General features: G+C 49.9%; 1 protein-coding gene across 3 annotated transcripts in view; it reads right to left on the bottom strand.

Moving 5' to 3' along the window:
• CCDC62 (coiled-coil domain containing 62) overlaps positions 1-6,554 on the bottom strand; it is a 51,539-nt gene extending 44,985 nt beyond the window's left edge. For 2 of the 3 annotated variants that reach the window (XM_069755672.1, XM_069755676.1), the window contains exons 1-2: positions 6,473-6,544; positions 6,237-6,288 (exon numbers count right to left, since the gene is read on the bottom strand). In XM_069755672.1, the coding sequence (XP_069611773.1) occupies positions 6,237-6,263 (27 nt within the window). In that variant the 5' untranslated portion in view covers positions 6,264-6,288; positions 6,473-6,544. Of the gene's footprint in view, positions 1-6,236; positions 6,289-6,472 lie in introns of all 3 variants that reach the window. The other variant, XM_069755683.1, reaches the window with a different exon arrangement.
• Between the last annotated feature and the right edge of the window lie 7,191 nt (positions 6,555-13,745).

Here is a 13,745-nt window from a genome sequence, read left to right as displayed (position 1 = left end):
TTATGCTAAGCGTTGTGGGTTTTCTTGGAGCCCTTGCAGTGTCCTATTCCATTAAGAGGAATTGATGCTACACCTTTGGCCAAGAATAAGCCTCAGTACTGGACCCAGCTGACCATGTGCATGGCTCCTGCACATCAGGAGGATATTCGCTTTCTGGTGTTGCATAATCTGCATGATGTGGTCGTGTTGGGGTTGCCATGGCTACAAGTCCATAATCCAGTATTAGATTGGAAATCCATGTCGGTGTCGAGCTGGGGTTGTCAGGGGGTACATGGTGATGTTCCATTTCTGTCAATTTCGTCATCCACCCCTTCTGAGGTCCCAGAGTTCTTGTCTGATTACCGGGATGTATTTGATGAGCCCAAGTCCGATACCCTACCTCCGCATAGGGATTGTGATTGTGCTATCAATTTGATTCCTGGTAGTAAATTCCCAAAAGGTCGATTGTTTAATTTATCCGTACCTGAGCACACCGCTATGCGCAGTTATGTGAAGGAATCCCTGGAGAAGGGGCATATTCGCCCGTCATCGTCGCCATTAGGAGCAGGGTTCTTTTTTGTAGCCAAGAAGGATGGTTCGCTGAGACCTTGTATAGATTACCGCCTTCTTAATAAGATCACGGTTAAATTTCAGTACCCCTTGCCATTGTTATCTGACCTGTTTGCTCGGATTAAGGGGGCTAGTTGGTTTACAAAGATAGATCTTCGTGGTGCGTATAATCTGGTGCGAATTAAGCAAGGCGATGAATGGAAAACTGCATTTAATACGCCCGAGGGTCATTTTGAGTATCTAGTGATGCCGTTCGGACTTGCCAATGCTCCATCAGTGTTTCAGTCCTTTATGCATGACATCTTCCGAGAGTACCTGGATAAATTCCTGATTGTGTACTTGGATGACATTTTGATCTTCTCGGATGATTGGGAGTCTCATGTGAAGCAGGTCAGAGCGGTTTTTCAGGTCCTGCGTGCTAATTCTTTGTTTGTGAAGGGATCAAAGTGTCTCTTTGGTGTGCAGAAGGTTTCATTTTTGGGGTTCATCTTTTCCCCTTCTACTATCGAGATGGATCCTGTTAAGGTCCAGGCCATCCATGATTGGACTCAGCCGACATCTCTGAAAAGTCTGCAAAAGTTCCTGGGCTTTGCTAATTTTTATCGTCGCTTCATCTGCAATTTCTCTAGTATTGCTAAACCATTGACCGATTTGACCAAGAAGGGTGCTGATGTGGTTAATTGGTCTTCTGCTGCTGTGGAAGCTTTTCAAGAGTTGAAGCGTCGTTTTTCCTCTGCCCCTGTGTTGTGTCAACCAGATGTTTCTCTTCGGTTCCAGGTCGAGGTTGATGCTTCTGAGATTGGAGCAGGGGCTGTTTTGTCGCAGAGAGGTTCTGATTGCTCAGTGATGAAACCATGCGCTTTCTTTTCCAGGAAGTTTTCGCCTGCTGAGCGAAATTATGATGTGGGCAACCGAGAGTTGCTGGCCATGAAGTGGGCATTCGAGGAGTGGCGTCATTGGCTTGAAGGAGCTAAGCATCGCGTGGTGGTATTGACTGATCATAAGAACTTGACTTATCTCGAGTCTGCCAAGCGCTTGAATCCTAGACAGGCTCGTTGGTCGTTGTTTTTTGCCCGTTTTGACTTTGTGATTTCGTACCTTCCGGGCTCTAAAAATGTGAAGGCGGATGCTCTGTCTAGGAGTTTTGTGCCCGACTCTCCGGGTTTATCTGAGCCGGCGGGTATCCTCAAGGAAGGAGTAATTGTGTCTGCCATCTCCCCTGATTTGCGGCGGGTGCTGCAAAAATTTCAGGCTAATAAACCTTGCCCAGCGGAGAAACTGTTTGTCCCTGATAAGTGGACGAATAGAGTTATCTCTGAACTTCATTGTTCGGTGTTGGCTGGTCATCCTGGAATCTTTGGTACCAGAGAGTTAGTGGCTAGATCCTTTTGGTGGCCGTCTCTGTCGCGGGATGTGCGTACTTTTGTGCAGTCCTGTGGGATTTGTGCTCGGGCTAAGCCCTGCTGTTCTCGTGCCAGTGGGTTGCTTTTGCCCTTGCCGGTCCCGAAGAGGCCTTGGACACATATCTCTATGGATTCTATTTCTGACCTTCCCGTTTCTCAAAAGATGTCAGTCATTTGGGTGGTCTGTGATCGCTTTTCTAAGATGGTCCATCTGGTACCCTTGTCTAAATTGCCTTCCTCCTCTGATTTGGTGCCTTTGTTCTTCCAGCATGTGGTTCGTTTACATGGCATTCCAGAGAATATCGTTTCTGACAGAGGTTCCCAGTTTGTTTCGAGGTTTTGGCGAGCCCTTTGTGGTAGGATGGGCATTGACTTGTCTTTTTCCTCGGCTTTCCACCCTCAGACTAATGGCTAGACCGAACGAACCAATCAGACCTTGGAAACATATCTGAGATGCTTTGTTTCTGCTGATCAGGATGACTGGGTGTCCTTTTTGCCTTTGGCTGAGTTCGCCCTTAATAATCGGGCCAGCTCGGCTACCCTGGTTTCACCGTTTTTCTGCAATTCTGGGTTCCATCCTCGTTTCTCTTCAGGACAGGTTGAGTCTTCGGACTGTCCTGGTGTGGATACTGTGGTGGACAGGTTGCAGCAGATTTGGACTCAGGTAGTGGACAATTTGACCTTGTCCCAGGAGAAGGCTCAACTTTTCGCTAATCGCAGACGCCGTGTGGGTCCCCGACTTCGTGTTGGGGATCTGGTTTGGTTATCTTCTCGTCATATTCCTATGAAGGTTTCCTCTCCTAAGTTTAAACCTCGTTTTATTGGTCCGTATAGGATTTCTGAGGTTCTTAATCCTGTGTCTTTTCGTCTGACCCTCCCAGATTCTTTTTCCATACATAACGTATTCCATAGGTCATTGTTGCGGAGATACGTGGCACCTATGGTTCCATCTGTTGACCCTCCTGCCCCGGTTTTGGTGGAGGGGGAATTGGAGTATATTGTGGAGAAGATTTTGGATTCTCGTGTTTCAAGACGGAAACTCCAGTATCTGGTTAAATGGAAGGGTTATGCTGAGGAAGATAATTCCTGGGTTTTTGCCTCTGATGTCCATGCTCCCGATCTTGTTCGTGCCTTTCATGTGGCTCATCCTGGTCGGCCTGGGGGCTCTGGTGAGGGTTCGGTGACCCCTCCTCAAGGGGGGGGGTACTGTTGTGAATTCTGTGGCAGAGTTCACTCCTGTGGTCACAAGTGGTACTTCGGCTGCTTCTCTCTGGGAGCTTCCGTTTGTGGAGGAAAGTGGTACTGCAGCTTCTGAGTTTCCTCCCTCAGGTGATCTGGTGAGGTCGTTAGCTGCTTCTCTACTTAACTCCACCTAATGCTTTGATTCATGCTTCCTGTCAATGTTCCAGTGTTGGACTTGTGTTTCTCTGGATCATTCCTGTGGCCTGCTGCTCTGCATAGCTAAGTGCTTCTTTGCTATTTTTTCTGTCCAGCTTGTCTATTTGTTTTGCTGGAAGCTCTGGGATGCAAGGGGTGTACCTCCGTGCCGTTAGTTCGGTACGGAGGGTCTTTTTGCCCCCTTTGCGTGGTTTTCTTTAGGGTTTTGTGTAGACCGCAAAGTTATCTTTCCTATCCTAGTTCTGTCTAGAATATCGGGCCTCACTTTGCTGAATCTATTTCATCCCTACGTTTGTCTTTTCATCTTACTCACAGTCATTATATGTGGGGGGCTGCCTTTTCCTTTGGGGTATTTCTCTGAGGCAAGGTAGGCTTATTTTCTATCTTCAGGCTAGCTAGTTTCTCAGGCTGTGCCGAGTTGCATAGGGAGTGTTAGGCGCAATCCACAGCTGCCTCTAGTTGTGTTTGGAGAGGATTAGGAATTGCGGTCTACAGAGTTCCCACGTCTCAGAGCTCGTTCTGTTATTTTGGGTTGTTGTCAGATCACTGTGTGTGCTCTGATCGCTATGTACATTGTGTTCCTGAATTGCCTTTCATAACAGGTTTGTGAAGGAACAGGTAGGGACCTGCTCACACAGGAGGTGAAGGTACGAATATGAATTATGAAGGAACAGGTTGGGACTTGTTCACACAGGAGGTGCAGGTAAGAAAACAAGCAGGAAGGAATGGAGTATGAAGGAACAGGTTGGGACCTGTTCAAACAGGAGATGCAGGTATGTAAACAAGCAGGAAGGAATGAAATGTGAAGGAACAGGTTGGGACCTGTTCACACAGGAAGAGAACCACAAGGCTGCGGATAGGAGTGGTAGAGCAGCAAGAGATGGTGCAGCAACAGAAGCTAAGCAAAGCGGAACCGCAAGGAATGCAGAGAGGAGCTGCAGCAAAAGGTTTCTGCAGCAGCAAAAGCTAAGCAGAGCGGAACTGCAAGGAATGCGGAGAGGAGCTGCAGAAACGCTACAGATCCGCACAAAGAATGGACATGCTGCGGAAAAAAACGCTGCATTTGCGCACGTTTTTTCCCGCAGCATGTGCACAGTGAATTTGGTTTTGCATAGGTTTACATGTTACTGTAAACGCATAGAAAACTGCTGCAGATCTGCAGCGTCAAAAACGCTGCGGATCCGCGGGAAAAACCGCGACGTGTGCACATGGCCTAATGCTGGAATTGTGTTTTTTCGGATTCTGCAACAATGCAAAAAATGCAAAAAGAATCAATCAAAACAACAGATCTACCCCAAAATGGTATCAATAAAAACGACAACTCAAGGCACAAAAAATAAGGTCTCACAAAGCCCCAATGACCAAAAATGTAAAACGTTACAAGTCTTGGAAAATGACAAGGGAAATTTTTATTTTTTACAAATTTCTGAAATGTTTTCCAGCAAGTCTCCAGCTGCCATGGTAGCACTTTACTTCCCCATGATCGAGTCATGGTGGGCCAATGAGCGCCACTACATGCATGCAGAGATAATGGTGCCATCATTGCCTGGAGTCGCAGGGAGGGCGGAGTATGCGTAGATCAATAGCCCAGCTCTTACAATGTTATCAGTATGTTAGTGAACATGCACCGCGACAGGCAACAAGGGGTTTAGTGTGAAATCTCGGGCATGAGAGGTAGGACACACTGAAGAAAAAGTGACCTGTCAGCCAGAGACGGAGAGCTGCAGTGCGATGTCCCGCCCCGCTGCACTGCAATGTCCCGCTGCACTGCAATGTCCCACCCCGCTACAGTGCAATTTCCCGCCCCGCTGCACTGCAATGTCCCGCCCCGCTGCACTGCAATGTCCCGCCCCGCTGCATTGCAATGTCCCGCCCCGCTGCACTGCAATGTCCCGCCCCGCTGCACTGCAATGTCCCGCCCCGCTGCACTGCAATGTCCCGCCCCGCTGTAGTGCAATGTCTCGCCCCGCTGTAGTGCAATGTCCCGCCCCGCTGTAGTGCAATGTCCCGCCCCGCTGTAGTGCAATGTCTCGCCCCGCTGCACTGCAATGTCCCGCCCTGCTGCAGTGCAATGTCCCGCCCCGCTGCACTGCAATGTCCCGCCCTGCTGTAGTGCAATGTCCCGCCCCGCTGCACTGCAATGTCCCGCCCCGCTGCACTGCAATGTCCCGCTGCACTGCAATGTCCCGCCCCGCTGCACTGCAATGTCCCGCCCCGCTGCACTGCAATGTCCCGCCCCGCTGTAGTGCAATGTCTCGCCCCGCTGTAGTGCAATGTCCCGCCCCGCTGTAGTGCAATGTCCCGCCCCGCTGTAGTGCAATGTCTCGCCCCGCTGCACTGCAATGTCCCGCCCTGCTGCAGTGCAATGTCCCGCCCCGCTGCACTGCAATGTCCCGCCCTGCTGTAGTGCAATGTCCCGCCCCGCTGCACTGCAATGTCCCGCCCCGCTGCACTGCAATGTCCCGCCCCGCTGCACTGCAATGTCCCGCCCCGCTGCACTGCAATGTCCCGCCCCGCTGTAGTGCAATGTCTCGCCCCGCTGTAGTGCAATGTCCCGCCCCGCTGTAGTGCAATGTCCCGCCCCGCTGTAGTGCAATGTCTCGCCCCGCTGCACTGCAATGTCCCGCCCTGCTGTAGTGCAATGTCCCGCCCCGCTGCACTGCAATGTCCCGCCCTGCTGTAGTGCAATGTCCCGCCCCGCTGCACTGCAATGTCCCGCCCTGCTGTAGTGCAATGTCCCGCCCCGCTGCACTGCAATGTCCTGCCCCGCTGCACTTGCAGCTCATTTGCATTTCTCTAATGCAAAATTCTACAAACAAGAGTGAGGATTCACTGAGCATGCCAGCCTCTAACACCCTGGTTCATGCACACATGAGCTTTCTGTACCTGTGGAGAGGGAGGTGCGGCGTTCATGAGGTCTGGTCATCACAAGGACACACTGACAAGAGACAACAGACAATAAGCTGCTACACTGCCCTCCACAATTGTCCCATCCTCACCCCTCTATGCACAGTACTATGGCGCCCTGCAGGCACAGACCCGGGCTGCTGCAATGTGTACAGCCTGACTATACACTGATGAAGCACGGGCGGCCATGATGGCGCCCACATTATTACACCGACCTGCGAACTTTACAGGATACAGGTCCAGTTCCCGAGCCAACGTGAAATAACGTCCAACTGAGTCAAGTCTCGCGAGATGCGCAGAGGTTAGGAAGAGAGAATGGCTCCCTCTGCTGGCCAGCACGGCGAAAGGCATGCTGGCCAGGAGAGGATTCTGTGGCGAGAGTCCATCGCCTGCATGAGGTGACCTGTCCACACTGAAGCCACCCGCGATATCTCACTTCACCTCTAGTGCACACTGTACTCCAAGAATTGTGCGTGACTAGAAAAAAAAAATAGTTCCAGAGTATAGGAACCCGACTCCTTATTGTATTATTTGCACTGGCGTTTTGTCTAGAATTGGACTTCTTAGGCCGGCTTCACACTCAGCGTATGAAAATACGGTCCGTATATTACGGCCGTAATACGCTGAAATGTCCCGAAAATAGTGGTCCGTAGCTCCTCCGTAGGCAGGGTGTGTCAGCGTTTTTTGCGCATGGCATCCTCCGTATGTAATCCGTATGGCATCCGTACTGTGTGGTTTTCTCGCAGGCTTGCAAAACCAACATACCGCTATAGAAATGATCCATGTGTCCCAAAAAGAAAAAAAAATATATATATATACTGTCTATATATATATATATATATATATATATATATATATATATATATATATATGTCATTAGACACATATATGTATATATATTAATATTTTTTCCAGCGCTATACAGCTTGAAAGCCGGTAATTCAATTACCGGCTTTTTCTTTCTCCTTCCTAAAACCCGACATGATTTGAGACATGGTTTACATACAGTAAACCATGTCTTCTCTCCATTTTTTTTGCAGATTCCACACTACTAATGTCAGTAGAGTGTATCTGCAAAATTTGGCCGTTCTAGCTCTTAAAATAAAGGGTTAAATGGCGGAAAAAATTGGCGTGGGCTCCCGCGCAATTTTCTCCGCCAGAGTAGTAAAGCCAGTGACTGAGGGCAGATATTAATAGCCTGGAGAGGGTCCATGGTTATTGCCCCCCCCTGGCTACAAATATCTGCCCCCAGCCACCCCAGAAAAGGCACATCTGGAAGATGCGCCTATTCTGGCACTTGGCCACTCTCTTCCCATTCCCGTGTAGCTGTAGGATATGGGGTAATGAAGGGTTAATGCCACCTTGCTATTGTAAGGTGACATTAAGCCTAATTAATAATGGAGAGGCGTCAATTATGACACCTATCCATTATTAATCCAATTGTAGTAAAGGGTTAAATAAAACACAAACACATTATTTAAAATTATTTTAATGAAACAAAAACAATGGTTGTTGGAGTATTTTATTCTACGCCCAATCCAGTCACTGAAGACCCTCGTTCTGTGAAAGAAAAAACATAATAAACCAACAATATACTTACCCTCCGCAGATCTGTAACGTCCAACGATGTAAATCCTTCTGAAGGGGTTAAAACATTTTGCAGCAAGGAGCTTTGCTAATGCAATGCTACTCCTCGCTGCAAAACCCCGGGGAATGAGTCTAAATATAGATCAATGAGCTATATTTAGCTTCATTTGCGGTGAGGCGCCCTCTGCTGGCTGTTCATAGATCGTGGGAACTTACCTAGAAAGCTCCCAGGCTTTCTAGGAAAGTTCCCACGATCTATGAACAGCCAGCAGAGGGAGCCTCACCGCAAATGAAGCTAAATATAGCTCATTGATCTATATTTAGACTCATTCCCCGGGGTTTTGCAGCGAGGAGTAGCATTGCATTAGCAAAGCTCCTTGCTGCAAAATGTTTTAACCCCTTCAGAAGGATTTACATCGTTGGACGTTACAGATCTGCGGAGGGTAAGTATATTGTTGGTTTATTATGTTTTTTCTTTCACAGAACGAGGGTCTTCAGTGACTGGATTGGGCGTAGAATAAAATACTCCAACAACCATTGTTTTTATTTCATTAAAATAATTTTAAATAATGTGTTTGTGTTTTATTTAACCCTTTACTACAATTGGATTAATAATGGATAGGTGTCATAATTGACGCCTCTCCATTATTAATTAGGCTTAATGTCACCTTATAATAGCAAGGTGGCATTAACCCTTCATTACCCCATATCCCACCGCTACACGGGAATGGGAAGAGAGTGGCCAAGTGCCAGAATAGGCGCATCTTCCAGATGTGCCTTTTCTGGGGTGGCTGGGGGCAGATATTTGTAGCCAGGGGGGGGGGCAATAACCATGGACCCTCTCCAGGCTATTAATATCTGCCCTCAGTCACTGGCTTTACTACTCTGGCGGAGAAAATTGCGCGGGAGCCCACGCCAATTTTTTCCGCCATTTAACCCTTTATTTTAAGAGCTAGAACGGCCAAATTTTGCAGATACACACTACTGACATTAGTAGTGTGGAATCTGCAAAAAAATGGAGAGAAGACATGGTTTACTGTATGTAAACCATGTCTCAAATCATGTCGGGTTTTAGGAAGGAGAAAGAAAAAGCCGGTAATTGAATTACCGGCTTTCAAGCTGTATAGCGCTGGAATAAATATTAATATATATACATATATGTGTCTCACTGACATATATATATATATATATATATATATATACCTATTCTATGTGTACACATTTATTCTACCTATTCTACTGTAAGCTGTCAGTGTGATTTTACTGTACACCGCACTGAATTACCGGCTTTTCTCTCTAACACCGCTGCGTATTTCTCGCAAGTCACACTGCTTGTCCGTGTGTAATCCGTATTTTTCACGCTTCCATAGACTTTCATTGGCGTATTTCTTGCGCAGTACGGTGACAAACGCAGCATGCTGCGATTTTGTACGGCCGTAGAAAGCCGTATAATACTGATCAGTAAAATACGGCAGATAGGAGCAGGGGCATAGAGAATAATTGTGCCGTATTTTTTGCGAGTTTTACGGACGTAGTTTCTGCGCTCTTACGTCCGTAAAACTCGCAAGTGTGAGGCCGGCCTTAAAGGGAATCTGTCACCTCATTTTTGGCCTATAAGCTGCGGCCACCGCCATCAGGGGCTTATGTACAGCATTCTGTAATGCTGTAGATAAGCCCCCGATGTAACCTGAAAGATAAGAAAAACAAGTTAGATTATACTCACCGAGGGGCGGTCCCGATGCGGTCCGGTCCGATGGGCGTCGCGGTCTGGGTCCAGCGCCTCCCATCTTCATACGATGACATTCTTTTCTTTGCTTCCTGTCTCGGCTCCTGCGCAGGCGTACGGATTTGCCCTGTTGAGGGCAGAGCAAAGTACTGCAGTGCGCAGGCGCTGGGCCTCTCTGACCTTTCCCTGCTCACTGCAGTACTTTGCTCTGCCCTGAACAGGGCAAATCAGTACGCCTGCGCAGGAGCCGGGACAGGAAGCAAAAAAGGAGGACGTCATCGCATGAAGATGGGAGGCACTGGACTCAGACCGTGACGCCATCCGGACCGGACCACACCCGACCGCCCCTGGGTGAGTATAATATAACCTGTTTTTCTTATCTTTCAGGTTACATCGGGGGCTTATCTACAGCATTCCAGATTGTATTAGGTGAGTAGTGGTCGCTGGGCGCCATCATGTATTGGGTGCGTAGTGGTTGCCGCACACCATCATGTATTAGGTGAGTCGTGGTCGCTGGGCGCCATCATGTATTAGGTGAGTGCTGGTCGCCGCACGCCATCATGTATTAGGTGAGTACTGGTCGCCGCACGCCATCATGTATTAGGTGAGTACTGGTCGCTGGGCGCCATAATGTATTAGGTGAGTAGTGGCCGCCGGGAGCCATCATGTATTAGGTGAGTACTGGTCGCCGCACGCCATCATGTATTAGGTGAGTACTGGTCGCTGGGCACCATAATGTATTAGGTGAGTAGTGGCCGCCGGGAGCCATCATGTATTAGGTGAGTAGTGGTCGCCGGGCGCCATAATGTAGTAGGTGAGCAGTGGTCGCCGGGCACCATCATGTATTAGGTGAGTCGTGGTCACCGCGCGCCATCATGTATTAGGTGAGTCATGGTCGCCGGGCGCCATCATGTATTAGGTGCGTAGTGGTCGCCGCACGCCATCATGTATTAGGTGAGTAGTGGTCGCCGCACGCCATCATGTATTGGGTGAGTAGTGGTCACAGCGCGCCATCATGTATTAGGTGAGTCGTGCTCACCGGGCGCCATCATGTATTAGATGCGTAGTGGTCGCCGCACGCCATCATGTATTAGGTGAGTAGTGGTCGCCGCACGCCATCATGTATTAGGCTACGTTCACATTAGCGTTTTGCGTGTTTGCGTCGGGCGCCGCCGTCGCGACGCATGCGTCATGCGCCCCTATATTTAACATGGGGGGCGCATGGACATGCGTTGTGCTGTGTTGTGCGACGCATGCGTTTTTTTTGCCGCAAGCGTTGGGCGCAGAAAACGCAACAAGTTGCATTTTTTTTGCGTCCAAATTTCAGCAAAAAAGGACGCATGCGTCGCAAAATGCAGCGTTGTAGCGTGCGTTTAGGTGCGATTTTATTTGCATTGTGCGTTGTGTCGTCGACGCAGCGGCGCACAACGCAAATGTGAACGTAGCCTTAGGGGAGTAATGGTCGCTGTGCGCCATCATGTATTAGGTGAGTAGTGGTCACCAGGTGCATTCATGTATTAGGTGAGTAGTGGTTGCCGCACGCCATCATGTATTAGCTGAGTATTGGTCGCCGCACGCCATAATGTATTAGGTGAGTAGTGGTCGCCAGGCGCCATCATGTATTGGGTGAGTAGTCGTCGTTGCGCGCCATCATGTATTAGGTGAGTAGTGGCCGCCGGGAGCCATCATATATTAGGTGAGTAGTGGTCGCCGGGCACCATCATGTATTAGGTGAGTCGTGGTCGCCACGCGCCATCATGTATTAGGTGAGTCGTGGTCGCCGGGCGCCATCATGTATTAGGTGCGTAGTGGTCGCCGCACGCCATCACGTATTAGGTGAGTACTGGTCGCCGCACGCCATCATGTATTAGGTGAGTACTGGTCACTGGGCGCCATAATGTATTAGGTGAGTAGTGGTCGCTGCGTGCCATCATGTATTAGGTGAGTAGTGGTCGCCGCGCCATCATGTATTGGGTGAGTAGTGGTCGCCGCGCCATCATGTATTAGCTGAGTAGTGGTCACCAGGCGCATTCATGTATTAGGTGAGTAGTGGTTGCCGCACGCCATCATGTATTAGCTGAGTAGTGGTCGCAGCACGCCATAATGTATTAGGTGAGTAGTGGTCGCCAGGCGCCATCATGTATTGGGTGAGTAGTCGTCGTTGCGCGCCATCATGTATTAGGTGAGTAGTGGCCGCCGGGAGCCATCATATATTAGGTGAGTAGTGGTCGCCGGGCGCCATAATGTATTAGGTGAGTAGTGGTCGCCGGGCACCATCATGTATTAGGTGAGTCGTGGTCGCCGCGCGCCATCATGTATTAGGTGAGTCATGGTCGCCGGGCGCCATCATGTATTAGGTGCGTAGTGGTCGCCGCACGCCATCACGTATTAGGTGAGTACTGGTCGCCGCACGCCATCATGTATTAGGTGAGTACTGGTCACTGGGCGCCATAATGTATTAGGTGAGTAGTGGTCGCTGTGCGCCATCATGTATTAGGTGAGTAGTGGTCGCCGCGCCATCATGTATTGGGTGAGTAGTGGTCGCCGCGCCATCATGTATTAGGTGAGTAGTGGTCACCAGGCGCCTTCATGTATTAGGTGAGTAGTGGTTGCCGCACGCCATCATGTATTAGCTGAGTAGTGGTCGCAGCACGCCATAATGTATTAGGTGAGTAGTGGTCGCCAGGCGCCATCATGTATTGGGTGAGTAGTCGTCGTTGAGCGCCATCATGTATTAGGTGAGTAGTGGCCGCCGGGAGCCATCATGTATTAGGTGAGTAGTGGTCGCCGGGCGCCATAATGTATTAGGTGAGTAGTGGTCGCCGGGCACCATCATGTATTAGGTGAGTCGTGGTCGCCGCGCGCCATCATGTATTAGGTGAGTCGTGGTCGCCGGGCACCATTATGTATTAGGTGCGTAGTGGTCGCCGCACGCCATCATGTATTAGGTGAGTAGTGGTCGCCGCACGCCATCATGTATTGGGTGAGTAGTGGTCACCGCGCGCCATCATGTATTAGGTGAGTCGTGCTCACCGGGCGCCATCATGTATTAGGTGCGTAGTGGTCACCGCACGCCATCATGTATTAGGTGAGTAGTGGTCGCCGCACGCCATCATGTATTAGGTGAGTAGTGGTCGCCGCACGCCATCATGTATTAGGCTACGTTCACATTAGCGTTTTGCGTGTTTGCGTCGGGCGCCGCAGCGGCGACGCATGCGTCATGCGCCCCTATATTTAACATGTGGGGCGCATGGACATGCGTTGTGCTGTGTTGTGCAACGCATGCGGTTTTTTTGCCGCGTTGGGCGCAGAAAACGCAACAAGTTTCGGCAAAAAAGGACGCATGCGTCGCAAAATGCAGCGTTTTAGCGTGCGTTTAGGTGCGTTTTTATTTGCATTGTGCGTTGTGTCGCCGACCCAGCGGCGCACAACACAAATGTGAACGTAGCCTTAGGGGAGTAGTGGTCGCTGCGCGCCATCATGTATTAGGTGAGTAGTGGTCGCCGCGCCATCATGTATTGGGTGAGTAGTGGTCGCCGCGCCATCATGTATTAGCTGAGTAGTGGTCACCAGGCGCATTCATGTATCAGGTGAGTAGTGGTTGCCGCACGCCATCATGTATTAGCTGAGTAGTGGTCGCCGCACGCCATAATGTATTAGGTGAGTAGTGGTCGCCAGGCGCCATCATGTATTGGGTGAGTAGTCGTCGTTGCGCGCTATCATGTATTAGGTGAGTAGTGGCCGCCGGGAGCCATCATGTATTAGGTGAGTAGTGGTCGCTGGGCGCCATAATGTATTAGGTGAGTAGTGGTCGCCGGGCACCATCATGTATTAGGTGAGTCATGGTCGCCATGCGCCATCATGTATTAGGTGAGTCGTGGTCGCCGGGTGCCATCATGTATTAGGTGCGTAGTGGTCGCCGCACGCCATCATGTATTAGGTGAGTAGTGGTTGCCGCACGCCATCATGTATTAGCTGAGTAGTGGTCGCCGCACGCCATAATGTATTAGGTGAGTAGTGGTCGCCAGGCGCCATCATGTATTGGGTGAGTAGTCGTCGTTGCGCGCTATCATGTATTAGGTGAGTAGTGGCCGCCGGGAGCCATCATGTATTAGGTGAGTAGTGGTCGCCGGGCGCCATGATGTATTAGGTGAGTCATGGTCGCCGTGCACCAT

Source organism: Ranitomeya imitator, chromosome 1, assembly GCF_032444005.1.
Source record: "Ranitomeya imitator isolate aRanImi1 chromosome 1, aRanImi1.pri, whole genome shotgun sequence".
Taxonomy (NCBI): Eukaryota; Metazoa; Chordata; class Amphibia; order Anura; family Dendrobatidae; genus Ranitomeya; species Ranitomeya imitator.
This window is presented reverse-complemented; position numbering and strand designations above follow the sequence as displayed.